This window comes from Rhinopithecus roxellana, chromosome 3 (assembly GCF_007565055.1).
Source record: "Rhinopithecus roxellana isolate Shanxi Qingling chromosome 3, ASM756505v1, whole genome shotgun sequence".
NCBI lineage: Eukaryota > Metazoa > Chordata > Mammalia > Primates > Cercopithecidae > Rhinopithecus > Rhinopithecus roxellana.
This window is the reverse complement of record NC_044551.1, coordinates 48197952-48223860: the sequence shown is the minus strand read 5'-3', so window position 1 is coordinate 48223860 and position 25909 is coordinate 48197952. Positions and strand designations below refer to the sequence as shown.

Here is a 25909-nt window from a genome sequence, read left to right as displayed (position 1 = left end):
AGGGCATTTATACTGGAAAGAAACAGAGAACAAGGTACTTTAGTCCTTTTATGTCAACATGCAGCAATGGCTTGTTGCCTCAAAACACAGATCCCCAAAAGAGACCTGTAAGCGCACCAGGCAAAAGGCTCTAGGGATGCCCAGGCAAAAAGATTCTCTTTCTAGCAAATTTAAATAGCCTTCCCCCTGGAATATGCCAATGAAAGGATCCTGTATCCACTCTCCACAATTACTTCTCTGTGTTTCACAGGAAGCCAGCGGAAAATGAACCTCATTGTAGAAGTCAAGTCTGGATCTGGGAGTGTATATGCTGCAAACTATTTCAAGCAATTATTTTGTATGAAAATATGCAAATTTAGGCATATTTTAGCAAAATTTAATTAAGTTCATTTTCAAATGTGTTAAAATGACTATCTGCTCAACATGTGTAATTATTTTATTTAGGGAGTGCTGACAAATTGCACTAATTAAGGGTGGAAAACTATAAAACTCTATCTACCAATAATATATGCTAAATTCTCATCATCCCTGCCACCTATGTTGCCTCAACACACAATACACACAAATGCATTTTAAAGTATTTCCCAGTGGTGTTGCTTTGCTTTTAAGTATTGTCCAAGTTGAACCAACTCTTGGTGTTCCCAAGGAGAAAGCTGAGTAAGGGCTGAAGGACAGCTTTATTTAAACGAGGGCTATCACTATCTCCAACTTTTTCAGATGTACAGACCGGGATTCCAATCCCATGTGTGCCACAGAGGACAAGTTACCATCATCTCCCTGAGCCTCAGTTTTCTCATCTGTAAAAATGAGATGGTGACGCTGGGCTGAATATTTTTCATTGGTACTCAGCCTCTACTGACTCCTCTATAATCTGCCCTCTACTGCCGAGATAGAAAGCCTGGAAATTTTATATTCCTAGACACCTTTGCCAGCTGAGTTTCAGTTAAAAGAGACTCTAGTAAGATGTGAAGGCAGAGAAAGGGGAAAGTGATTTTGCTTCTAGTTGTACCTGTGGCATCAACTCTTGTATTCCTGAGAAGTGGGTGTTCTTTGTTTGGCTACAGTGGTGGTACCTCCAGCAACGTCAGCAAGAGTGGTCCCTGCCTAGCATCCATCACGGTGCCTGTAGCAATGTCAGCGGCAAGTACAGGCTCAGGATTGCCAGCTCAAAGGTGGAAGTGGCTTCTGGTCCCTAGGTAACACCCACTTCTCTCTTTGCATTCCTTCAGTCCAGAGGCAGTAACAGCAGCTAGATCTCAGAGTTACATCACTCTCTGCTTTTTGCGCCTTCAATCCTACTTACAGCCTTGCACCAATTCCCTATTTAATCCCCCTCTGCTAGAATCACATCATGCCTGAATACAAATGCCAGCTCCCAAAGAGTTGTTACTATCAGGATTACATGAAATAACATATAGAAAGCACTTTACTCAGTACTTAGAATATGGCCAACACCAAACAAATGCCTACTATTACTCTATTATCCTATCTAATCACTGTTGGTCCTGATCTAGCCCCCTCATGTCAGTCCTACTACATGAAGGTAATATAGACCCTTCTCTTCTTAACCATCAAAGAATTTCAGTGAAGTTGAACTTGGTTTCAGAAAGCTGGGGGCAAAACTCTGGGAAACCAGCAGAAGCAAAAGGGATCAAGCAGGAAAGGGCCAGCAAGTGTGTATTAACCAGGGCATAGCTGGAAAGAAGGGCTTGGCTTCCAAACCTGCAGTGTGCATAAAAAGAGTCTTGATGGTTACCTGACATCATGAACTGAACTTCTTGTAATCATAAAAGCTATTTAGGCTGGGTGCAGTGACTCATGCCTATAATCCCAGCAATTTGGGAGACTGAGGTGGGAGGACTGCTTGAGGCAAGGAATTCAAGACCAGCCTGGGCAACACAGCAAGTGAGACCCCATCTCTACTTTAGTTTACACATTTTTATTTTTTAAAAAAAAGGAAAAAGAGGCTGGGCACGGAGACTCATGCCTATAATCCCAGCACTTAGGGAGGATGAGGCAGGTGGATCATGAAGTCAGGAGTTCAAGACCAGCCCGACCAACATGGAGAAACCCCGTCTCTACTAAAAATACAAAAATTAGCAGGGCCTGATGGTGCATGCCTGTAATCCCAGATATTACAGGGATTACAGGTGGCTTACACCTGTAATCCCAGCACTTTGGGAGGCCTAGGCGGGTGGATCACCTGAGGTCGGGAGTCCAAGAACAGCCTGACCAACATGGAGAAATCCCATCTCTACTAAAAATACAAAAAAAATCAGTCGGGCGTGGCAGCGCATGACTGTAATCCCAGCTACTCGGTAGGCTGAGGCAGGAGAATCGCTTGAACCCAGGAGGCAGAAGTTGCGGTGAGCCAAGATCGTGCCACTGCTCTCCAGCCTAGGCAACAAGAGTGAAACTCCGTCTCAATAAAAAAAAGACACGCTGTCTCTACTATGTAATACACTATATATAATACATGTTTTTATACATTATATATACTATTTTTAGACACATCAGTCATAAATAGAATATAGAAAGCAAGTTCCTGCCAATATTTTATGAAATTATTCTCTAAAACTCTGGCTGTTTAAGATAAATACTTTGGGATTCCTAACTTATTTTATGTCAGAAAGAGTAAGCTTCCTGTTATTTTAAAGAGAAACAGTAATGTTGGTATAAGAATCACCTGCTATAAAGTCAGGCCTGGGACAAAATGCTTCTGTCGAAAACTGCTAACAAAGGAATTGTGTTCCACTTACCTCCTCCTCATAGGCTGTACAGAGTCATTGTCACTTCCACAGGAGGGGTTTCGGCGACGTGTGTAAGGGAACTTTGGTGACTTAGTGCGGTCACTGGGAGAATTGTAGAGTCCACTGGAGAGAAAGATAAATGGTCAAAAAGAGCCCAGAGAGGTCCTGGGGGAACACACAGCCCAGCCCAGACCCAGAGTCACTCATAACTGCACAGCTGGTACCTCCAGAGGCATGTGGTTCTCTTTGCTGACAGGATTTATTGAAAGAAAAGAGGTAAGATCTGGCAAATCAAACCATAAAGGTCATTATTTTGCAGGAATGCCATTTATCTCATTAGCCTTCAGTAGTAAAAAATGAACACACACAAATAACAGTAACAATTCATACGTATGATGAATTTTCCCCTTTCTAAACACTGACTCAGCTAAAGGCTTTAAATTCTATCTCAGCTAATCTTCTTATCAGCCTTCAGCACGGAGGTACAATTATTAAACCTATTAAACAGAAAAAAAATTGAAATATAGACTACTTAATTAAGTGGCCCAAATAAAGTAGCTAGGATGTGGCAGGGTTAGAATTTGAACTATAAGCTACAACACAGGTCTGTCACTGGTTTGGTAGTTGTGACCAGAGATAAACTAGACATATCCATATTTTTAGGAATAAAGGTCTTCCAGCATCACTATTCATCAGCTGTAGTTTTTGACTTAAGTTTGTTTTTTTTTTTTTTTTGAGACAGAGTCTCGCTCTGTCACCCAGGCTGGAGTGCAGTGGCAAGATCTCCGCTCACTGCAAGCTCCGCCTCCCAGGTTCATGCCATTCTCCTGCCTCAGACTCCCGAGTAGCTGGGACTACAGGCGCCCGCCACCTCGCCCGGCTAATTTTTTGTATTTTTAGTAGAGACGGGGTTTCACCGTGTTAGCCAGGATGGTCTTGATCTCCTGACCTCATGATCCACCCGCCACGGCCTCCCAAAGTGCGGGGATTACAGGCGTGAGCCACCACGCCCGGCCTTGACTTAAGTTTTTAACCAAAACCATGAAATGGGCAAATTATTAATATGTCATTTAGAGTTTTCAGAAATATATTACCTTGCAGGCAATTTCATAGTATTTCCTAGGTTTCCTTTTTGCCTTTCCAGGAAAAAGTTTCATGTTATAAAACATAGTGCTGAATTCCACTTCAGAAATCCCAGCCCCTCTCTCCCTGGGTCACACTCATTTACAGTCTGCACACTTTATCCACGGCTAGCTGTGATCAACCACCCAGCAGCTGGATTCCTTTATTCAATGAGCTGCAAGTGCTAACCCCTTTTCTACTGTCTCCTTTATAAAAACAATGATTCCCTTTACCTCTGGGGGCCATTTTCTTCCCACGGTGCATGAGATTTGCTTCTTTGGGTATCAGGGCTATTTTCATTCTTTGCTTTCTTAAAGCTTTAAATTAAAAAAAAGTATGAAAAATAAATTAAGTAGAAAATAAAAGTAAACTCACATACTTACTTGTTAAGTAATTTTTTTTTAACGAATGTTAAGATGTGCACACTTATTTGCTTGTTTATACCTGTGACTCTAAAAAGAACATGAAGGTGCTGCCTAAAAAATCTGTCTCCAGCAAGTACCTTGGGGTGTTTCCCCCCACTTTCTTTCTAGTTTTACTGCTTTAGTCAACAGATGCCAGGTCCATCAATCGTTAAGAAACGCTAGAGTCCACCTGCAGGAGAGGGAGCAAGGGGAACCACAGAGCCAAGAAAAGAAGAAAGCCAAGGATCCTCAGCCTGGCTCCCTTTTTAAAACAGTGATCAGAGAAACCCTGGCTCCAGGCACTGGTCTGAATCCACATAGGTCTGTCAGCCCTGGGCAGGTTCAGGCTACTCAAACTGACCTTTTCCCAGCTTCCGCCATATCTTGGCTTCATCCCTCCAGATCAGAATGACTTTCAAATGCTATTTCCTGACCTAGTATCATCTTTCAGTCCTAAGAATGTAAATGTAACTGAGTTGTTATTCTACCCTCAACAAATTGTTTTAGAAAACCATAGGGAGACACAGAGGAAGGGACTAATCAGAATCCTCCAGGCACGGGGCAGGGGGGGGGGGGTGGCGGGGGGGTCACCTCTCACATCCTCAGGAGTCTTGGCTTCAGATAAAGGTAGAGTTATTTAACTCCAAATTCACTTTTTTTTTTTTTTTTTTTTTTTTTTTTTTTTTTTTTTTTTTTTTTTTTTTTTTGAGACGGAGTCTCGCTCTGTCGCCCGGGCTGGAGTGCAGTGGCCGGATCTCAGCTCACTGCAAGCTCCGCTTCCCGGGTTTACGCCATTCTCCTGCCTCAGCCTCCCGAGTAGCTGGGACTACAGGCGCCCACCACCACGCCCGGCTAGTTTTTTGTATTTTTTAGTAGAGACGGGGTTTCACCTGTGTTAGCCAGGATGGTCTCGATCTCCTGACCTCGTGATCCGCCCGTCTCGGCCTCCCAAATCCAAATTCACTTTTAACCCTGGCTTTTTGAGGAATCCTGTGTATAACTGTCCTAGGATACAGTCATAGCAGAGTACTTTATAACTGCCAACAAAGAAGAGAAAGATGACAAGGTATTTAGAAAAAAAAGAAAAGAAAAGAAAACAGACTTGCACCCTAGTATACTATCCATGAAGGAATTAATGTAAGCCTATAAAATTATGTATCTGACAGAGGCATATAAACCGTAATATTAGTAGATAGTAGCTAAGTTATTATTTTTATAAAGGCTAAAAACCTCTACAGATTCAATTCCCAAAGTAAAAGCTTACCTTTTGAAATGAAGAAAAGTAACAAATATGGTAGATATTTAATACAACAGTAGAAAGTACATGTGATCAATAAATCAGAAAAAGCAAAGGGAAAGGAGAAAGGACACTGGAAAAGAAATAGGGAGATAAAAGAGGAACTGAGAGAGTATACAAAAGTTAAAGAATAGGCCGGGCGCGGTGGCTCAAGCCTGTAATCCCAGCACTTTGGGAGGCCGAGACGGGCGGATCACGAGGTCAGGAGATCGAGACCATCCTGGCTAACACGGTGAAACCCTGTCTCTACTAAAAATACAAAAACTAGCCGGGCGAGGTGGCGGGTGCCTGTAGTCCCAGCTACTCGGGAGGCTGAGGCAGGAGAATGGCGTAAACCCGGGAGGCGGAGCTTTCAGTGAGCTGAGATCCAGCCACTGCACTCCAGTCCGGGCAACAGAGCGAGACTCCGCCTCAAAAAAAAAAAAAAAAGAATAATAAAATCCTGGGTGGCAAGTTAATTGCATTAACTCCCTAAGGTATTTCTCATCTGAAGCTTGAGAGAAAAACTTTGGCTTCAAGTACCAGTATCATCACAGGAATGTGGTTGCAAAGGTTGAAAATACTGTTAACATGGCCACATAGTCCAAAGCAATATACAGATGCAATGCTATTTCTATCAAACTATCAACATCATTTTTTCATAGGAAAGAACTATTCTAAAATGGAACCCTCCCTCCAAAAAAGCCCAAACAGCCAAAGCAATTCTAAGCAAAAAGAACAAAGCTGGAGGCATCACACTACCTGACTTCAAACTATACTACAAGTCTACAATAACAAAAACAGCATAGTATGGTACAAAAACCGACAAAAAGATCAATGCAATAGGATAGAGAACCCAAAAATAAAGTCACACACCTACAACCATCTGATCTTCAACAAAATCAACCAGAACAAGCAATAGAAAAAGGACTCCCTAAATGGTGCTGGGATGGCTAGTCATATGCAGAAGGGTGAAACTGGACCCCTTCCTTTAACCATATACAAATATCCACTCAAGATACTTGAACTTAGATTAAGTTCCAGATTAAGATCTTAGATTAAGAACTTAAATGTAAGACCTCAAACTATGAAAATATATATTAGAAGAAAATCTAGGAAATATCATTCTGGACGTCAGCCTTGGTGAAGAAATTTATAACTAAGTCCCCAAAAGCAATTGCAACGAAATCAAAAATTGAAAAGTGGGACCTTAAAGGGCTTCTGCACAACAAAAGAAACTATCAACGAGTAAACAATCTACAGACAGGAGAAAATATTCACAAACTATGTATCCGACAAAGGTGTAATATCCAGAATCTATAAGGAACTTCAACAATTCAACAAGATGAAACAAACAACACATTAAAAAAGGGGCAAAGGACATGAATAGGCATTTTTCCAAAGAAGACATACATGCAGCCAACAAATACACGAAAAAATGCTCACCTTCATTAATCATTCGAAAAAAGCAAATTAAAATCACAATGAGACATCATCTCCCACCAGTCAGAATAGCTATTATCAAAAAGACAAAAAATAAAGATGTTGGCAAGATTGTGGAAAAAAAGGGAACACTTATACACTGTTGGTGGGAATGTAAATTAGCTCAGCCACTGTGGAAAGCAGTTTGGAGATTTCTCAAAGAACTTAAAACAGAACCACCATTTGACCCAACAATCCCATTACTGGATATATACTCAAAGGGAAATAAATCATTCTACAAAAAAAGACATATGGCCGGGTGCGATGGCTCACACCTGTAATTCCGGCACTTTGGGATGCCAAGGCAGGTGGATCACAAGATCAAGAGATGGAGACCATCCTGGCCAACATGGTAAAACCCTGTCTCTACCAATAATACAAAAATTAGCTGGGAGTGGTGGCACACGCCTATAGTCCCAGCTACTCGAGAGGTAGAGGCAGGAGATTGCTTGAACCTGGGAGGCAGAGGTTGCAGTGAGCCAAGATGGTGCCACTCCACTCCAGCCTGGAGACAAAGTGAGACTCCATCTCAAAAAAAAAAAAAAAAAAAAAAAAAGACACATACATTCACAGTGTTCTTGCAGCACTATTCACAATACCAAGGATGTGGAATCAGCCTAGATGACCATGAACAGTGGACTGGATAAAGCAAATGTGGTACATATACACCATGGAATACTACACAGCCATAAAAAAAGAATGAAACCATATCTTTTGCAACAACACAGATGCAACTGGAGGCTATTATCCTAAGTGAATTAACACAGAAACAGAAAACCAGATACTGCAGGTTCTCACTTATAAGTGAGAACTAAACACTGAGTACACATGGACATAAAGATGGGAACAATAGACACTGGGGACCACCAGCGGAGGAGGGGGGCAAGGGTTGAAAACTACCTATCAGGTACTGTGCTCACTACCTGAGTGCTGGGATCATGCACACACCAAACCTCAGTGATACACAATTTACCCATGTGACAAACCTACCAGCACATGTACCGCTGGACCTAAAATAGAAGTTGAAAAAGTAAGTTTTTAAAAGGAGGACTGTACTCCTTCAGGACATTCTAAAAATGCTTGGGATCGGAATCTCATGGAAGATTCCTGTTCTTATGCTGAACATACCACAAGCATACCCTGTACATAGAGATGAGAGTGACTCTCTATTTATCCACAGCTGTGAGGGTGACGAAGGGAAATAAGGTAAACTAAAGTTATGCAATGATAAATAACTTGTCATCCTAAAAGGAGAACTGGTAAATGTCTTAGAACTAAACAAAACATAGGCAAATCCCTGGGTAAAATATTACAACTCTGAGAATCTTCAGATCTTAAAGTAATCTTGCTGAGAAATTATGAACTATATTCCTCGAAGTAGACACAATACAGCTGAATGAAGACACAATTATTTACCAAAAAAAGATCAAGTAGATGATCTAAGAAGTCTCTGCAGGTCACATATCTCTGACTGCTGGGATTTCCCCATGATGTATGGGGGCAACCCCTATAGAGAAAGTGAATTCATGAAAGCTGCTCATTGCTGTTTATAATGCTGTTCCGTGAACATAACTGGAGATAAGAAAAAATGACTCTGCAACAGTATCTTAACAGAAAACAAGGCTGAGCTCTCAGGGAAACAATCCATGTAATATATTAAGAAAAGGCTTTTCCACTGGGGAATGCCCCTGGGAAAACAGATGCAGAGGACCATGACAAGTCTTCATACATATGCAATCACTGACTTCTGAGGCTCTGATGCCTCTAAATGCCATAAACCCTCTTTCCAGGGCCACAGTTCAGTGCACCACTATAATGAACACAGTATATTAAACATGAATATCATCTACTTTATTTTACAAGTCCCTCTGAGTTAGTCCATTATATCATGCCATTTTAAAAATCACAAGAAATTTTCAATTTTCTGCGGAGAATGCAAACCACAGACAATCTGTGAGTTCACCTTGCTGTGACAAAAAGAGCATTTTCTTCAAATAAGAGATTCAGGTCCTGATGTTTTATATTTTATTGGTATTTTAATGTATTATTTGGCCCAGAGAATATTTATTGGAACCCATGGATCAAAAGTATTCATTAATCATCAAAGTCAAAAAATTTTTAACCTTGTCTACAGAAAAAAATCATTTTTATGACCGCATATAATTGTACATTTCTTCAGTTAACTTCACTGACCTTTTTACTGGTGAAGGTGCAATAATTTTAGTTGTTCCTTCATTTTCTCCATTTTCCATGTTTGTAGTTATCCTACTGATGCTGTTTGATCCTAGCAGAGGAGGAGAAGGAAAGATGGAAGGGAGAAAGGAAACAGTGATAGGGAAATGCAAAGAAACAGAAGACTTATTTTAAAATGCAATTTTAGGGACACTGTGGCACATTTTACTGATAAATTATAACCCCAAATAAATAATGAATCACCCAATAAATTGGAGGTACTATTTTCTAACGTGTACTAAACCTTCAACATAACGATGTCCTGGGGGTCTAGGCTATTTTTTTCAGACTTCAAAACTAAGTCTCCACATCTTTAGATGTTAAAATAACATTCACTTTAGACTATTAAAATGACATTCTGAGATATTTAGTGCCATATATTAGAATATAAAACATAATGATCAGGTTTTGATGACTACGTTGTGAACAAGTTTCTCAGCATATCATGACAGTCCCCATTTGAAATCAAACCAAACAAAAAACTTCAAACCTGAAAATATCCCAACTCATAATGCAGGTGTCAAAAAACGAGTAATATACATGTGATCTGTATCACTCACATATAAAAAAAGACATTTTCAAATGTGTTCTTCATGCAAACATTCCTAAAAACCTGAAACTGAGTTTTTAAAAGTTGTTATTCCACAGATTTGCATACATGCTAGATGAACCAGCAGAGGGAGCCCACGGCAGACACAATGTTGGAAGTCATGATCAACATAAAGATAACTGAAGGGTCTGGGCCCTTCTAGGAGGTCTGACTTCCACTCTCAGGGCAGAGGTGGATAAACCTGCAGGAGGGAGGTGTGTGGGCTCTGGGAACAAATCTTCTCCAGTGTGCACGCACCTCACTCAAGAAGGAGGCAGTTTAAATGAGCAGGGGAAATCAGCATGCACAGATGCCCACAGGCCCTGTTCAATTAGGTCTACGTGCCATGCAGGTGTGTCTTCCTCAGAGCTACTCCTACAGGGGTATGTAAGAGTTACAATCCTTCAATCCAATGCATAATGGTCACTAACCACCGAGAATGTCATGAAGATGAGTTTGTAATATTAATAAACACTAATATTTATTCAGTACTTACTGTATGTCAGGTGCTGTTACAAGCGCTTCACATCTATTTACTCATGTAATCCTCAAAATAATCCTATGAAGTAGATACCAATGTTATCTCATTTTAAAAGATAACAAAAATGGGCCTTTCCCAAGGTCCTACAGCTCCTGAGTGGTGTGGCAAGCTATGAAGCTGGGTAGTCTGTCTCCAGAGACTTAGCTCTAAAACCACACACTACTTCCACCTGTGGCCCACCCACAAGCAGCTCAAGAGTCAGTCTAGATTAGTCCATCAACTGGAAGAGATGGACTCTTAAAAGGGCAAGTGGGCCGGGCGCAGTGCCTCATGCCTGTAATCCCAGCACTTTGGGAGGCTGAGGTGGGCGGATCACGAGGTCAAGAGTTCAAGACCATCCTGGCCAACATAGCAAAACCCCATCTCTACTAAACAAAATAAAAATTAGCTGGACATGGTGGCATGTGCCTGTTATCCCAGCTACTCAGGAGGCTGAGGCAGGAGAACTGCTTGAACTGGGACCCGGGAGGTGGAGGTTGTAGTGAGCTGACATTGTGCCACTACACTCCAGCCCTGGCTACAGAGTGAGACTCTGTCTCAAAAAAACAAAACAAAACAAAACAAAACAAAACGGCAAGTGAAAGCGATGTTCAATGAGAAGAACACCTGAGAGCGAGGCAAGAGGACAAGACAAGAGAAACACCTGAGCACCCGCAAAGTTGGCAAGTTTCCTCCAGAGCAGTTGGGAGGTATGTCTGGCTACCCATTAGGAAAGATAAACATTAATAAATACACTTTAGACAGAGAAAACAAAGGGTGGTTTCAGATAAAAGTTCCAAAAACTGTTACTCTAAGGCATTTGACATGGATTCCATATCTGAATTGTGTTCCTATTTTGGAATCTTGAAATGAAAAGGTGATCCTGAAGACACCTGTAGCACAAAAGGTAAGCTCATGCTGGAGCCGCTACCAATAACTGAGCAACATCCAGAAGCCAGGGATAAGAAAAGAACAAAGTTAGGGTAAATTCTGCCTGGTGTGAAAAATGGAACACAACCAATTAATTCCCTGGAACTACTCCACGCACCATCAAACATCGGCAGTGGCCAGTCACCATCTTAGTCACTTTTGCCATAACCATGTGGCCATGAACAAAATCACAAGGGCAGATTCTCAAAATTGCAGGCGAAGATTTGGAATGAAGCTGCTTCTCACGGGTAGAACTCCATGTAGTACACGTCTGGGGCAGCGGCAGAAGGGATGAACTCATTTAGGTCCTGGACAGTAGGTGTGCCCTACCATTAGTTTCTTTTCTTTTCCCTGAGACAGAGTCTTGCTTTGTCACCCATGCTGGAGTGCAGTGACATGATCTCAGCTCACTGCAACCTCTGCCTCCTGGGTTCAAGCAATTCTCCTGCCTCAGCCTCCCAAGTGACTGGGATTACAGGCACACGCCACTGAGCCCACTAATTTTTTTGTATTTTTAGTAGAGATGGGGTTTCACCATCTTGGCCAGGCTGGTCTGGAACTCCTGACCTCAAGTGGTACACCCACCTTGGCCCCTCAAAGTGCTGGGATTACAGGTGTGAGCCACCGTGCCCAGCCCCGGACATTAGTATTTTTAATTGTTCTTAATAAGCTTTATTTAAATGTGGTGGTATTCTTAGTAGATATTACTAACATTTAATATAAATGAAAAGGACCTTCATGTCCTAGGGCTGTTTTCCTAGGCAGGGGGAGGGAGGCACAGCAGACAGACCAATACCCAGTGTCAACAACACCAACTGAAAAAAGCTGAGTAAAGGTGAACATCCTGTTAACCAAGGCCCTGAGTAACTAGCTTAAGAATAGACCTAGGTTTGCTCTGACCCTCATTCTCTTTAGACTGACTACTTTTTCCTTAGTCTAATAACCCATTACCTTAGGAAAAGTGCAGTTGCCTAATCACCTTCACCTGTTTCCCCTCCATCCAAAACTTAATAAACACAGAGAGAAAAACAGAATATTTTTAAAAAGAAAAATTGCAAACTATGTTTATATATTTGCTTAAAGAAAGCAATATTTGGATTTTCACAATGTCCGAATCATGATTTTTAAGATGAAGCATTATATGGATAGTTTTCCAAAATAATATCAGGAAAAAAAAAAAATCATGTGAGTGCTCTTTGTCACAAACACTCACAACCAGCATAGCCAGAATTTTTCAAAATAAATTGTTCTACTGTCAGGATTAATTTGCTAATATAATAGTTCTATAACTCTCATATACCCACTGTAGATGAGATAAGGTATAGTCAGTAATACGATTTAATTCATGGTTCCTTTATATTCAAAATGGTAAACTACTGTTCACTGTTAACATGTACAGTATTTTTTTATTTTTTTTAAGATAGAATCTTGCTCTGTTGCCCAGGCTAGAGTGCAGTGGCATGATCTCGGCTCACTGCAACCTCTGCCTCCTGGGTTCAAATGATTCCCTTGCCTCAGCCTCAGGAGTAGCTGGGATTATAGGCATGAGCCACCACGCCCAGCTAATTTTGTATTTTTAGTAGAGATGGGTTTCACCATGTTGGCCAGGCTGGTCTCGAACTCCTGGCCTCAGGTTATCTGTCCGCATCACCTCAGCCTCCCAAAGTGCTGGGATTACAGGCATGAGGCACCGCGCCCAGCCAACATGTACAGTCTTTTTATATGAACTAAACATCTCTTCATCTGTATTCCCCTACTCTATAACAAATGTGAATTAGACAAGCTGGGTTTTAAAAGCCTGATTGGGAAGACTACATGGGGAAAAACCACTTAGAAGCATTAACTTACTAGGAGCACTTCTGAAGTATCTATTCATGTAATAGTCACATGCTTTCATTAGGCAATATGTTTTAGTTTCACGTCATTAAATATGTAACTTAAAAGTAGTAAATACACTTTCAGAATAATATATTTTAACCACTGTTCAAATTAGTAAGATTTTACCATATCACCATTTGAGATAGCTAATCAATTCAGTAAAGCTAGGTTATGTGTTGGTAATTGAAATCTGCAGAGGTGAGAAATTTAGGTTATGCATTATTTAGGTTTACTGACTTTCCATTTTGTTAACATGCACCACTAAATTTTCCTTTTCCTCCCCTCATCATACCACCTTCCAGAATCCCTCCTACATCAGCTCAGACTACATCGGGCTACAGAGAAAAGTGACCTGACAAACCCATCCCACTAATGGGCTTATGTCTTCATGGATTACCCGCCACAGAATAGTTCCATTTTGAAGAGGAGTAAAAGGAAAGGCCAAATATTAACTAAAATAATTAACCAATAACAAGAGAATTTCAGGCACTGTTCCAGAAAATACTTTGAGGTTACATAAATCTTTTCCCCCACACTCCTTTTTCATTTACATATCAGATATAAGAAAAGGGTAAAACATACATATATAAACAGCTTAACAAGTAATTATACAGTAAACCACCACCCACTTCAAGAATTAAAACAGAGAGGGCGACCAGCCGCGGTGGCTCAGACCTGTAATCCCAGCACTTTGGGAGGCAGAGGCAGGTGGATCACGAGGTCAGGAGATCGAGACCATCCTGGCTAACGCAGTGAAACCTCGTCTCTACTAAAAATACAAAAAAAAAATTAGCCAGGCATGGTGGCGGGTGCCTGTAGTCCCAGCTACTCAGGAGGCTGAGGCAGGAGAATGGTGTGAACCCGGGAGGCGGAGCTTGCAGTGAGCTGAGATTGTGCCACGGCACTCCAACCTGGGCAACAGAGTGAGACTTCATCTTAAAAGACAAAAACAAAAGAAAAAAAAAACACAGAGGGCAATTTTCCTGCACTTCAGAAATCAACCCATTTGGGGCAATTCTTTACTTTTTGGATAAAGTTAAACAGTTGCTTTCTGCCTAAAATATCTGGAAACACAGATTATGTGTTTCATTTCATAAAATATTTATGACATGTAAAACAAAATTTTTTTTTTAGTTAAAAACTTAATAAGGCCTCAAAATCGTAATAAAATGAAGGATACATCATTGTGCACCCACATGGCTGCCAGAACAGTGCACCACCCTTGGTAGGGACTCAATGAATGTCTATTATTAGAAAGGATGTATTTGTTTCTACCATTTTTGCCACTAGAGAGGAAAATTCAGGATAATGATCTTTATTTAATAAGTATCAAAAGTAAAACAAAAACTATTAATAGATGTGGTGGTACTTGAGATGCATGTCAAAAGAACATGCAGCAATATACCTTGCAGGACTGGGCTGCTTCTTAGAGTTTTAAAAGGCAGTCTTCTGTAACAGCACACTGCTGTTTCAATTCACAGCCACAGGTGATCTGTAATCAAGATCAGTTACTGACATATGGCTATTAAGGCTTCGAAGTAAATCTCTATTTTACTTCAAGTAAAAATAATATTAACTCTAGTGAGGCCACTTAGAATTAATCAAGAGTGTCCAATTCGTGTTCACATTAAAAAGACAAAGCTCAATTTCAAAAGGCTGCTCGTATTTTGAAGAGCATGTCAGTCAGGGGATTGCTATCATTTATTAATGAGCCAAATCTAGCTCACGCCCTGTGACATTTGTTTCTGGGCTGTTAAACACCACGGCTTAATATGTGCACACACAATTCCCTGTAGTATATACAGTACTGAAATGCCAGTGTGCAAAGCTCCACGGTTTCATTTGTTCATTTTTAATACATTATATCCAAGTACTTCCATCCTGTGTGCATCAGACCACTACCAGTCTTTTGAGTGGTTAGATTCTGTTCACACTTGAGTACCTCCATCTTAAGTGATCCTTGCCTTCAGTTCAGGAAGAGTGACTGTCAGAAACAGAATGAACTTTCCCAGGATCTATTTAGCTACTTGATTTGGGGGCAATTCTTAAAAGTCATCCCTGTGATGTCAAGATTTGGTGATGAATATACACATATTTTCAATTACAAAAATACTTTGCATTTAAATAGGATTATGAGTCTCACAAAATTCATAACTCAATTTGACACCTGTCACATAAATCAAATCTTTGATGTTACTTAAATGTTGCCATTCTTTTTAATTTTTAAAGTAAAGGCTGAATGTGTGAAATTAAAATGAAAAAAATGTATTTTGGAAAGTGAGAATACCTCATTCTGATATATGGGGGAAGAACACATGGCTAACAAGTAAAACAAGGTTGTGATATATAATTTCTTTTAAAAATTCTCCAATATAAATTTGTAAACTTTCAGGTTAAATTTTATCCTACTTAACAATCACATTTTATTTTCTTCCCTAAACATTAAAAAAAAAAACTGTATAAAATGCTTAAGAAGGCCGGGCACGGTGGCTCAAGCCTGTAATCCCAGCACTTTGGGAGGCCGAGACGGGCGGATCACGAGGTCAGGAGATCGAGACCATCCTGGTGAACACGGTGAAACCCCGTCTCTACTAAAAAAAAATACAAAAAACTAGCCGGGCAAGGTGGCGGGCGCCTGTAGTCCCAGCTACTTGGGAGGCCGAGGCAGGAGAATGGCGTAAACCCAGGAGGCGGAGTTTGCAGTGAGCTGAGATCCGGCCACTGCACTCCAGCCTGGGCGACACAGTGAGACTCCATCTCAAAACAAACAAACAAACAAACAAAAAAATGCTTAAGAAAAATAAATAAGTAGATTATAGCTAGTCTCAACACAATAAGTTATTAGGTTTCAGTTAAGACAATCTGATTTATATGACCTAACCCAGTTCAACTTATCAGAAGATATGATATTTATGAATTAAGAATTGGCCAATAATTGAAAATATATTTTAGTTCTATTTCTCATACTGACAGCTCAAAGTGACTTTGCCTTAATTTCACCAACTTTAGACTGGGTACTATGGAAAAAAATGGCAGTATGGCAAATTAGCAAAAGAAAACATTCTTTTTCTATACCACAAATAATGGTCAAATAGCTAAATATTCAAGAAAACCCTATATAATTTTCCTATCATCATGGAATTTTTTTTTTTGAGGTGGAGTCTTGCTCAGCCACCCACTCACTGCAACCACCGTCTCCCAGGTTCAAGCAATTCTCCCGTCTCAGCCTCCCAAGTAGCTGGGATTACAGGCACCCACCATCATGCCCAGCTAATTTTTGTATTTTAGTACAATGGGGTTTCACCATGTTGCCCAGGCTGGTCTTGAACTCCTGACCTCAGGTGATCCACCCGCCTCAGCCTCCCAAAATGCTAGGATTACAGGCGTGAGCCACCGCATCCAGCTGGAAAATTCTGTATTTGGCAAAACAGATGCTCATTAAACTCTATAAAGCAAAAATACTTTTTAAAACACATAATTTGGAAAATAAAGATATTTCTGCATCCAATGGCTAATTGTTTAAAGTTCAAATACCTGGTTCATCCCCAAAAGGTAGTCATATTCCTTCTTAAGAATTCCTGGGGCCGGGCGCGGTGGCTCAAGCCTGTAATCCCAGCACTTTGGGAGGCCGAGACGGGCGGATCACGAGGTCAGGAGATCGAGACCATCCTGGCTAATACGGTGAAACCCCGTCTCTACTAAAAAATACAAAAAACTAGCCGGGCGACGAGGCGGGCGCCTGTAGTCCCAGCTACTCGGGAGGCTGAGACAGGAGAATGGCGTGAACCCGGGAGGCGGAGCTTGCAGTGAGCTGAGAGCCGGCCACTGCACTCCAGCCTGGGCGGCAGAGCAAGACTCCGTCTCAAAAAAAAAAAAAAAAAAAAAAAAAAAAAAAAAAAAAAAAAAAAAAAAAAAAAGAATTCCTGGGCTGAATACAGTGGCTCATTCCTGTAATTCCAGCACTTTGGGAAGACAACGCAGGAGGATCGCTTGAGGCCAGGAGTTTGAGATCAGCCTGGGCAACATAGCGAGACCTACCTCTACAAAATAAATTTTTTTAATTAGCCAACCATGGTGGCCTGTGCCTGTCATTCCAGTTATTCAGGAGACTGAGGCAGGAGGATTATTTGAGCTCGAGAGTTTGAGGTTACAATAAGCCATGATCACACCACTGCACTCCAGCCTGGTGACAGAGACCCCATTTCTTAAAACACAAAAAAATGTTTCTGCCTTCTAAAGTTCCAAGAGTGATATTTAAGCAGTTGCCTCTTTACTAGAAATACATAGACTTTGTAGACACCAATTTTGCTACAGAAAGATCAAACAAGGCATTCTAAACTGCAAAGCTGGAGGGTAGATTATAAAGAATGGGTGTGGAGGAGAAAGATGCTAGGAAAACATGTCTATGCATGAAAGATCCCCTCCCGAGTTGTTCTGCTTCCAATTTCCTCTTCCCTGACCCAGTACTCTCCTGGATCCCTCTGCTTTTGTCATTACCAAAATGATAATTTGGGGCTGAGTGCACATAAAGGCACTTCTTCCTCTGCTCTTCCCCCAGAGCTAGAGAGGCACACACAGGGTGTGGAGGTAGTCATAGACAGTGTGGGTCAGAATGCCAGGTTCAAATACAAGAAAGGGATTTGTCAGGCTAGGAAGGCATCTGCTTATTCCCTTAGACCCTCAAAGGAGTAGGATGAGAGAGTTCTATCTGAAGACTTGTAATCTACACCAGCGTGGAAAGACTGCCAAATGTGGTAACAGCAAAGGGTGCACATTGCTCCTTCAAGCCCTCTTGGACCCAGAAATACCACCTATCTATGAATGGTCAGCTGGAATCAAGAGGTGTCGTGAGTCACTTGTATATCAAGTGTTTCTTCCTGTGACACCAGTTTGAGGGAAGAGAGTTGAGTGATCACTCACATCCTTCCTAGCGGTACTCCTGGTACCCTCTCCTCCAGTCTTCTATCAGGGCCACACAGCCTACTGACACACACCAAACATTCTCCAGCCATCTCTCAAGCTCCACAATTTATGCTTGCTTGGTCTAGGGCAGGTGGATAGTTCCATATCTAACCTAAAGCTGGTTCTATCTCAGAGGAGACAGTGCTAGAACACTACTTTTGAAGTTTTTATTTGATGCAATTTTAACAGTAAATAAAGTAAATGCAAATATAAACTAAGTATACTTGTATATCAAGATTGTTTTTAAAATGCTTATTTAGCTAAGGCAAAATTGGGAAGTTTTTTGTCTGCTTCTGTGTTTGAGCTTATCTCAAGGATTCTGTAGTGATTTAACTTTATTTTATGCAAGCGCCCACTTGAAGGATTTTGAAAAACAACATACCTTTGTGCTTGTTTCAAACTGATATCTAAAACTTTTCATCAAAAGTTTAAATAGTACCAAAGGATGTAATTAGAAGTATAAATATTGACGTTAAAAAATAGAACTGTTTCATGACTCCCAAAATGTATCCAATGTAATAAAATACTATACCAATTCGTTGTGTCATCCATTTTAAAAATATATGAAATGAGTTGTTTAGCAGTTAATAAACTTCATCACATTCTTTTTTCTCTTTGTATTTGCATTTCAATTCCATTTCACCTACAAAATTTATCCCTAGTATGTTTTGGTTTGAAAGTTGACATGGTTTGGCTGTGTCCCCACTCAAATCTCATCTTGAATTGTAATCCCCAGTGGGAGGTGACTTAATCATGGGGGTGAAATTCTCACAAGATCTGATGGTTTTATAAGCGTCTGGCATTTCCCCTGCTGGCACTCATTCTCTCTCCTGTCACCCTGTGAAGACGTGCCTTCTGCCATGATTCTAAGTTTCCTGAGGCCTCCCCAGCCAAGTGGAACTGTGAGTCTTTTAAACCTCTTTTCTTTATAAATTTCCCAGTCTCAGGTATTTCTTCATAGCAGTGTGAGAATGAACTAATATAAAAGTTTTCATTATCACCTTATCATACTTCTCTACAACTAAATATAGAAATAAAATGTTTACTTCCCATGACCATACATAAAGCTCTAAGTGTTAAAAATTTCTTCTGAACTAAGTTATTATAATTAGTAGCAGTGTATTAGTATATCATACTAATGCTGATAGATTATTAAATATAAAAAGTAAATTTTTTATTGGAAAGCATTTTTTTTTTGAGACAGAGTCTCACTCTGCTGCCCAGGCTGGAGTATAGTAGAGCAATCTTGGCTCACTGCAACATCCACCTTCTGAGTTCAAGTGATTCTCCTGTCTCAGCCTCCCAAGTAGCTGGGACTACAGATGCCCACCACCACACCCAACTAATTTTTGTATTTTTCGTAGAGATGGGGTTTCACCATGTTGGCCAGGCTGGTCTTAAACTCCTGACCTTAAGTGATCCACCCACCTCAGCCTCCCAAAGTGCTGGGATTACAGGCGTCAGCCACTGTCCCCTGCCAGAAAGCAATTTTTAATGAGGTAAAAAGAGGTTGTTTTATTTCCCTAATGATTACATGTATCAAATCCATCTATGAATGTTACTTTTTGCTAGAATGAAACAGTTTAGAAACAAGTCTATTCCTACTTTTATTTTGATTTTCGATGCTGTGAACCCATGTTCAGAATAAACAGAGGTGTATGTAATGTATTCTGTTATAAAGACATCACCACTGTGTCAAAGAACTTCTAAGGAGTTAGATATCTAACAGTGATATATTATCCAAAATTATTCTGAATGTTCTACCAAGTGACAAATCCACTGGGTCCTCCTTCAATTTTGTTGCAAGTCAAAATGAGAAAATGACTTAGGAAAGGATATGTCACTTGATAATTAGAGTCATTTACCTTCCCAACACCAACCCAGGAGGTTCAATGTTAATGGACAAAGCAGTCTAATAGATTCCAGATGGAGGAAAGGGCTCTTTTCTTTTGCAAAGTGGAAGAAGGTCCATGCAAAAGGGCAGGCTGGAGAGAAGAACCAGTATGTATGCTACCACAGGAATATGCCTTTTAGAAAAGAGAATCTAGAAATTGATTCAATGAAAACTACCTGTGCCCACGTACATCTTAGAAAGCCTCTGTGTGTTGCCCTCCCCACCTGACTCAGATCAGGACATGCTACCCCAAACTATAATACCTTGGCATTTGAGAAAACAGCAGAAGCAAGAAAGCCCCTCTTATCTCCCAACCCTCGGTCATTTTCTCCTGAAACAGGTCAAAAACCTAGAAAGTCACTCTCTGACCTCCCTCCTTTCTCCCCCTGAAATCCGTCGTGTGATGGATATCCTGCTTTACCCAGAGGGAGGGGATATCATACAGGTAAACCAAGAAGAATCCAAACAAACAACCTTTGCTAAGTCCCCTCCAGGTTATTACCATTAGAATACACCCTTCTGTCCTCTAGTCATACTTCTGTATGACTGTCCATGAAAATACACAGATCTCACATCTTTGTGTCTTCATTTCCAAAGGCTCTCATGTACATAAAACTTATATTAAACAAAGTTATATACTTTTCTCTTGTTAATCTTTTGTTATAGAGACCTCAGCCATGAACCTGGTGGTAAGTGAGGAAAAGTTACTACTTTTTCTCCCCTACACAACCCACCCTAGAAGTTGCACACACCAGCCTGAAATCTACTGCCTTAATTCACCTGTCCATTAAAACCCTCTTCTTTTGCAATAGCACCATGGACTGCTTCTAGCCATAAGCAAATTATCCTTCCGGACACTTACAACTCTGTCAGTGCTCCACTCTATGCCACTTGGTATGTCCTGCCTACATTCCAGCATTGCTTCTCTAGTCTTGCAAAGCAGTTGGTTAAGTGCACAAGGTTGAAAGTCCAACAAACTTAGATTTATTTCTCAGTTCTGTCAATTTACCCATTGTAAATTGATCCTGTGATCTTGGACAAGTTATTGAACTACTCTGGGCCACAGTTTTCTCATGTGTAAAATGGGAACACCACTACTTATATAATGCACAGCTGGATTAAATTACACAATTTATATAAAGCCTTTAGCACTGTGTTTGGAATTTAGTAAGTGCTAAATAACCGACTGCTGTGTTATTTGTATATGACTTAGCTCCTACAGATTAGGGGCCAACCTTTATTCCATTTTCTATGCTCTATAAAACAGGGTCTTATGCCAAGAGGTGCCCAATAAATTCTTGTTGAATAAGGAGGAAAAGAAAAAAGGTGTCATTTATGGTAACTCACTAAAGCTGTGATTTTAACTTGAATATATAATAGGCCTTTCGTTTTGCTTGCTTTTCTAATTTTCGTAGCTATGTTTGGAATGCTAAACACTCCCAAGTAGACTGAAAACATTAACTTTTTAGAGAAAATCTAACCAGACTTGCCATATATTAATAAATCTTTTACAGATGGAAAATAAGCCTAAGTTTCAAGGCAGAATAGAAAAGGATGCCAACAAAGGCTAACAGCCTTGAACATACACCTGACTATATGACCTACCTAATGCTCCTTGCAATTAACAGTTACCGCCTTTCCCTCTCTCTCGGCTGGGTAAGATGCCCCAAATAACTTAAACATTTTCTTTTAAAAATGGCTTAAAGCAAAAGCAGGCTGACTCTCACTCTATAAATGAGCGGAATGTATGGTCTTCTCAAGAATATCTGCTGAAAACAAGTTAAATCTACTAAAGAAATCACACATAGGGGAAAAAACAGAGGATGTATATTTTCAAATCATTCTAGACCTTTCACCTTTTTTATCTTCCATTTACTTTCCAAGCATGTACCGTAGTATCCCAAAGACCTGGATTAGGATCCTGACTTTGCGCTTACTGGTTGTGTAATCTCAAACAAGTACTTAATGTTTCCGAGCCTCAGTTTCCTCATAAGATGAGACTACCACCGATCTTCCTCAGGGGGATACTGAAAGGGTTATACCCAGTAATACTATCCACTGTTTTCATGCAAGGAAATCAGCTCAAATTAGAAAGGAATTCATGGTAAATGCACAACAGGATTTCACAGACTTGAATTCACAGCTACTAAGCCTCCCTTCCCCTCTCTTCTCAAAGCTGTGTGATTCTCACAGTGAGTCAACTCCATTCTTCTTTCTCTGCAAACCAGCTTCTCTGTTCAAAGCTGTACCTGGTACCTGGACCATAATGCAGCCCCAAAAGGCTTGGTCGTCCCCAGCTAAGTGACTCATCTTCTGGACTTCATGTCATCTTCTCTGGAGAAGGAATCTGGGCGGTTTCCTCAGAGGCCCCATTCTTACCCCAAGAGAGAAGAGAGGAGCAAGTCCACTGTTACAGAGGGCTGTTCTTCCGCCCCTTTTGGACTCCTGCTCCAGAGACCAGCACAGTGCCAGTGTTCCAAGGGCCAAGGAGGGCACCTGCTCCACAAGTGGAAGTAGTTTCTTTCTTTTTGTTTTTGAGACGGAGTCTCACTCACTCTGTCTCCCAGGCTGGAGAGCAGTGGCACAATCTCGGTTTGCAACCACTGCCTCCCGGGTTCAAGCGATTCTTGTGCCTCAGCCTCCCGAGTAGCTGGGACTAGAGGTACACACCAACCACGCCTAGCTAGCTTTTGTATTTTTAGTAGAGACAGGATTTCGTCATGTTGGACAGACTGGTCTTGAACTCCTGACCTCAGGTGATCTGCCCGCCTCGGCCTCCCAAAGTGCTGGGATTACAGGAGTGAGCCGCCGTGCCTGGCCAGAAGTAGTTTCTTTCTTCTTTATCTCACCTATCTCTCCCTATACCTACCAAAATAACCCTGAACTCTGAAAACCCCAAAAATCTTTAACATTTATATCAATAAGTTATGAGTAATTTATGGCCAAATAGAGCCATAGAAAATGAATCCCAGAGTTTTCGAAGTCTGAAGAAAATACTGGCATAGAAACCATCACTTCAGAAAAATGAATTCTGATAGTAAAGCAAAGGTGTGGAATCCTCAGACACAATCTACTCAGGAATATCTATCCCCAAAACAGAATCCCAAACCGCTGACAGACACACCCTCCAGCCCCCACCTGTGAAGAGGAGGAGGGGTAAGAAAACATGTAAATTTGCCCAATGTGTTAGTAAAATCAGGAATTGCAACAACAAACGACTGCCAAGGTAGAGCCAATTCCCACTGCTGACTTCCAAAAGAACAGGCAGGTTCAAGAAAGGACTAGTCTAAGGTTGTGTTCACACACAACTCCAAGGCAGAGACAAAGCGATACAAAACCTTTCTAAGAAGGAATGCCTTCTTTTTATTTTTATCCAGAAAAACAGCACCTTTTAACTATGAGTTAACCAAAGAGACAAAATCTCATATTCATCTGGTCAATTTGGACTAAAAATAATTTTTAAACTGTATTAGAGCCAAGATTAAAATTAGTTTTATTCAATTTGTCAATAACAGTTTCATTTGAACTTTAACTCTTTTCTGTTGAGACGGAGTCTTACTCTGTCACCCAGACTGGAGTACAGTGGCGCAATCTCAGCTCACTGCAACCTCCACCTCCCAGGTTCAAGCGATTCTTTTGCCTCAGCCTCCTGAGTAGCTGAGATTACAGGCACCTGCCACTGTGTCTGGCTAATTTTTGTATTTTTAGTAGAGACGGGGGTTTCACCATGTTGGCCAGGCTGGGCTTGAACTACTGACCTCGTGATCCACCCGCCTCAGCCTCCCAAAGTGCTGGCATTACAGGTGTGAGCCACCGTGCCCAGCCTAAGATGTTTTAAAGAACTGGCTAGAAGGGTTTTCCAAACACAAAAAGTACTGTGTATTTCCAATGACAAAACTACATTTTATAATCTGGGAAAATCTTTTTCACAACTTTGCAAGACTTTTGAAGTGGTAAAAACCATATACTTCTTTCAAACAACTTTCTAAAATTCCATTGTATCCATTTTTCATATTTGGTCCTTCCAACTCTGTGGGCAGGTAAGTCAGAGAGAATAAAAGAATTTTAGAAAGAAGAGGAATCTTTAAAGCTTACATACCCAATTCTTTCATTTTATGGATAAAGGGATGAAAGCTGAGAATGCTGAATGACAAGTTACAGGTCACAACAAAGGCAGACCAGGAATTCAGAGCTACTCAAATCAGGTACAACTTTCACACTCTTTTTTTTTTAAGCTCCCCTACCACCCCACTGGTCACTTCTCAATTCAATGGCTTAAATAATCAGTTAAGAGGCAACTTAAGTATCCCTCAGAGCAGAGGTTCTTAGAAAGGAGAGAGGGAGGGACCACAGACTTGGACCATAACTAAGTCGATGGTCTAATTCTGATCTGTCAACTTGGAAAAGCAGAGTCACAATTACACTTTTGCCAAAACGAAGTTAACTCCACTTTATTTCCAGAAGTCATCTCCATAACGACCCATATAACAATTCTAGCTCAGAATGTCTTGTTCTAACCCCTTTGTATGAAACTTTATACTAACTTCTTCCATTTTCCGACCCAGAATAAACAAACAAAAACTTCACAATACCCATCAAAGGCTGGAGAGACGTGAGAGCTATTACTGTGTTACTATATTTTCCCAGTTTCTTTACCCTCTCTTTTCCCAAACGTTCCTCCTTGCTAAGTGATTCTCATCCAGACACCTCCACATTCTAGAATTTGCTACACTTGCAAATCATCACTTCTTTGGGCGAAAAACACAAAGTATCCTCTACTTCATTTAATCCAAAGACTCCTATACCATGAGTCTTCCTCATGAAATGGAGCACCCTCTGGCTTGAGGACCTACATGCAATCTTCTGTACTTTCATCCTGGACTCATGCCCCTCTCCGTGAAGACTCTGGTTTTGTCTGCTACAACACATTTGAAATTCCTAACATTTGAGTTTTGTACAATTGACCTTATATTGTTCTGTTACTTTCTCTGTAAATCACAACGATTTAGGGTAAGAACTGTCTCAACTCTGAGCTTATTGAAAATGTCTCTACTGGAAACATGGATGAGCATTTGTGAACTTCATGCATTCATGACAGTTACCTGTAGGGCTTTTGAAAAGTACTTGGTAAAAATTCAAATGAAAATAAATCTCTCTCTCACTGCCAATCCCCATTCTCTCAGAAACCCTTCCCAAAGGCCACTACTGTTACTAGTTTCTAATGTATCCTGCCTGCAAGTATTATCTGTATGCATACTTTCCCACCCCATTTGTCTTTGTATATAATGGTAACATATTAAATACTACCGGGCCCCTCTGCTTCTCTGCCCCCATCATTTATATACTATATCCTGGAGATCATTTCCTATCTGCACAAATGTATCACATTCTTTTTTAGTCTTTCCTCTCTATATTGTGGACTATAACTGACCTGTGTTCGTGTCTCAGCTTTGTGACTCTGTACGAGTCTCAGCCTCTGCTTTCTCACCTAAACATTGAGAATTACAGCATCTTCTAAAAGAGTAAGATACTATCTGCAGTGTCTACACAGTGCCAGGCACACGGTGATGCCCAGTGATTAGTCATGACGTTTCTCTCCTTTGGTGGGCTCCTCATGGGACCTGGCCTTTCACAGTAGATACTGTGGGACTATGGAATCAGATCGACACAAGCTCCAATCCTGCTCTCAGATTTCTTGTAACAGAGACATGGTATTTCATGTGGGGCAGAGGCTGGGGAACACACATTACTGTACTAGGCCAGTTTCCTTCTAATGGATATTTAGGTAGTTTCCAGTCTCTGTGATGACAAACAACACAGGAGTAGTTCCGCTGATATTATAGAAGTGACGTATTTGATCTAGTATCTTC

The 25909-nt window shown here is 40.7% G+C and overlaps 1 protein-coding gene across 2 annotated transcripts in view; it reads right to left on the bottom strand.

Moving 5' to 3' along the window:
• The window catches only part of EPB41L4A (erythrocyte membrane protein band 4.1 like 4A), a 266828-nt gene that overhangs the window by 38745 nt on the left and 202174 nt on the right, over positions 1 to 25909 (bottom strand). For both annotated transcript variants that reach the window (XM_010360995.2, XM_010360996.2), the window contains 3 exons: positions 9228 to 9318; positions 4106 to 4189; positions 2760 to 2873 (listed from right to left, as the gene is read on the bottom strand). In XM_010360995.2, coding sequence (XP_010359297.1) covers positions 2760 to 2873; positions 4106 to 4189; positions 9228 to 9318 — 289 coding nt within the window. The remainder of the gene's footprint in view (positions 1 to 2759; positions 2874 to 4105; positions 4190 to 9227; positions 9319 to 25909) is intronic.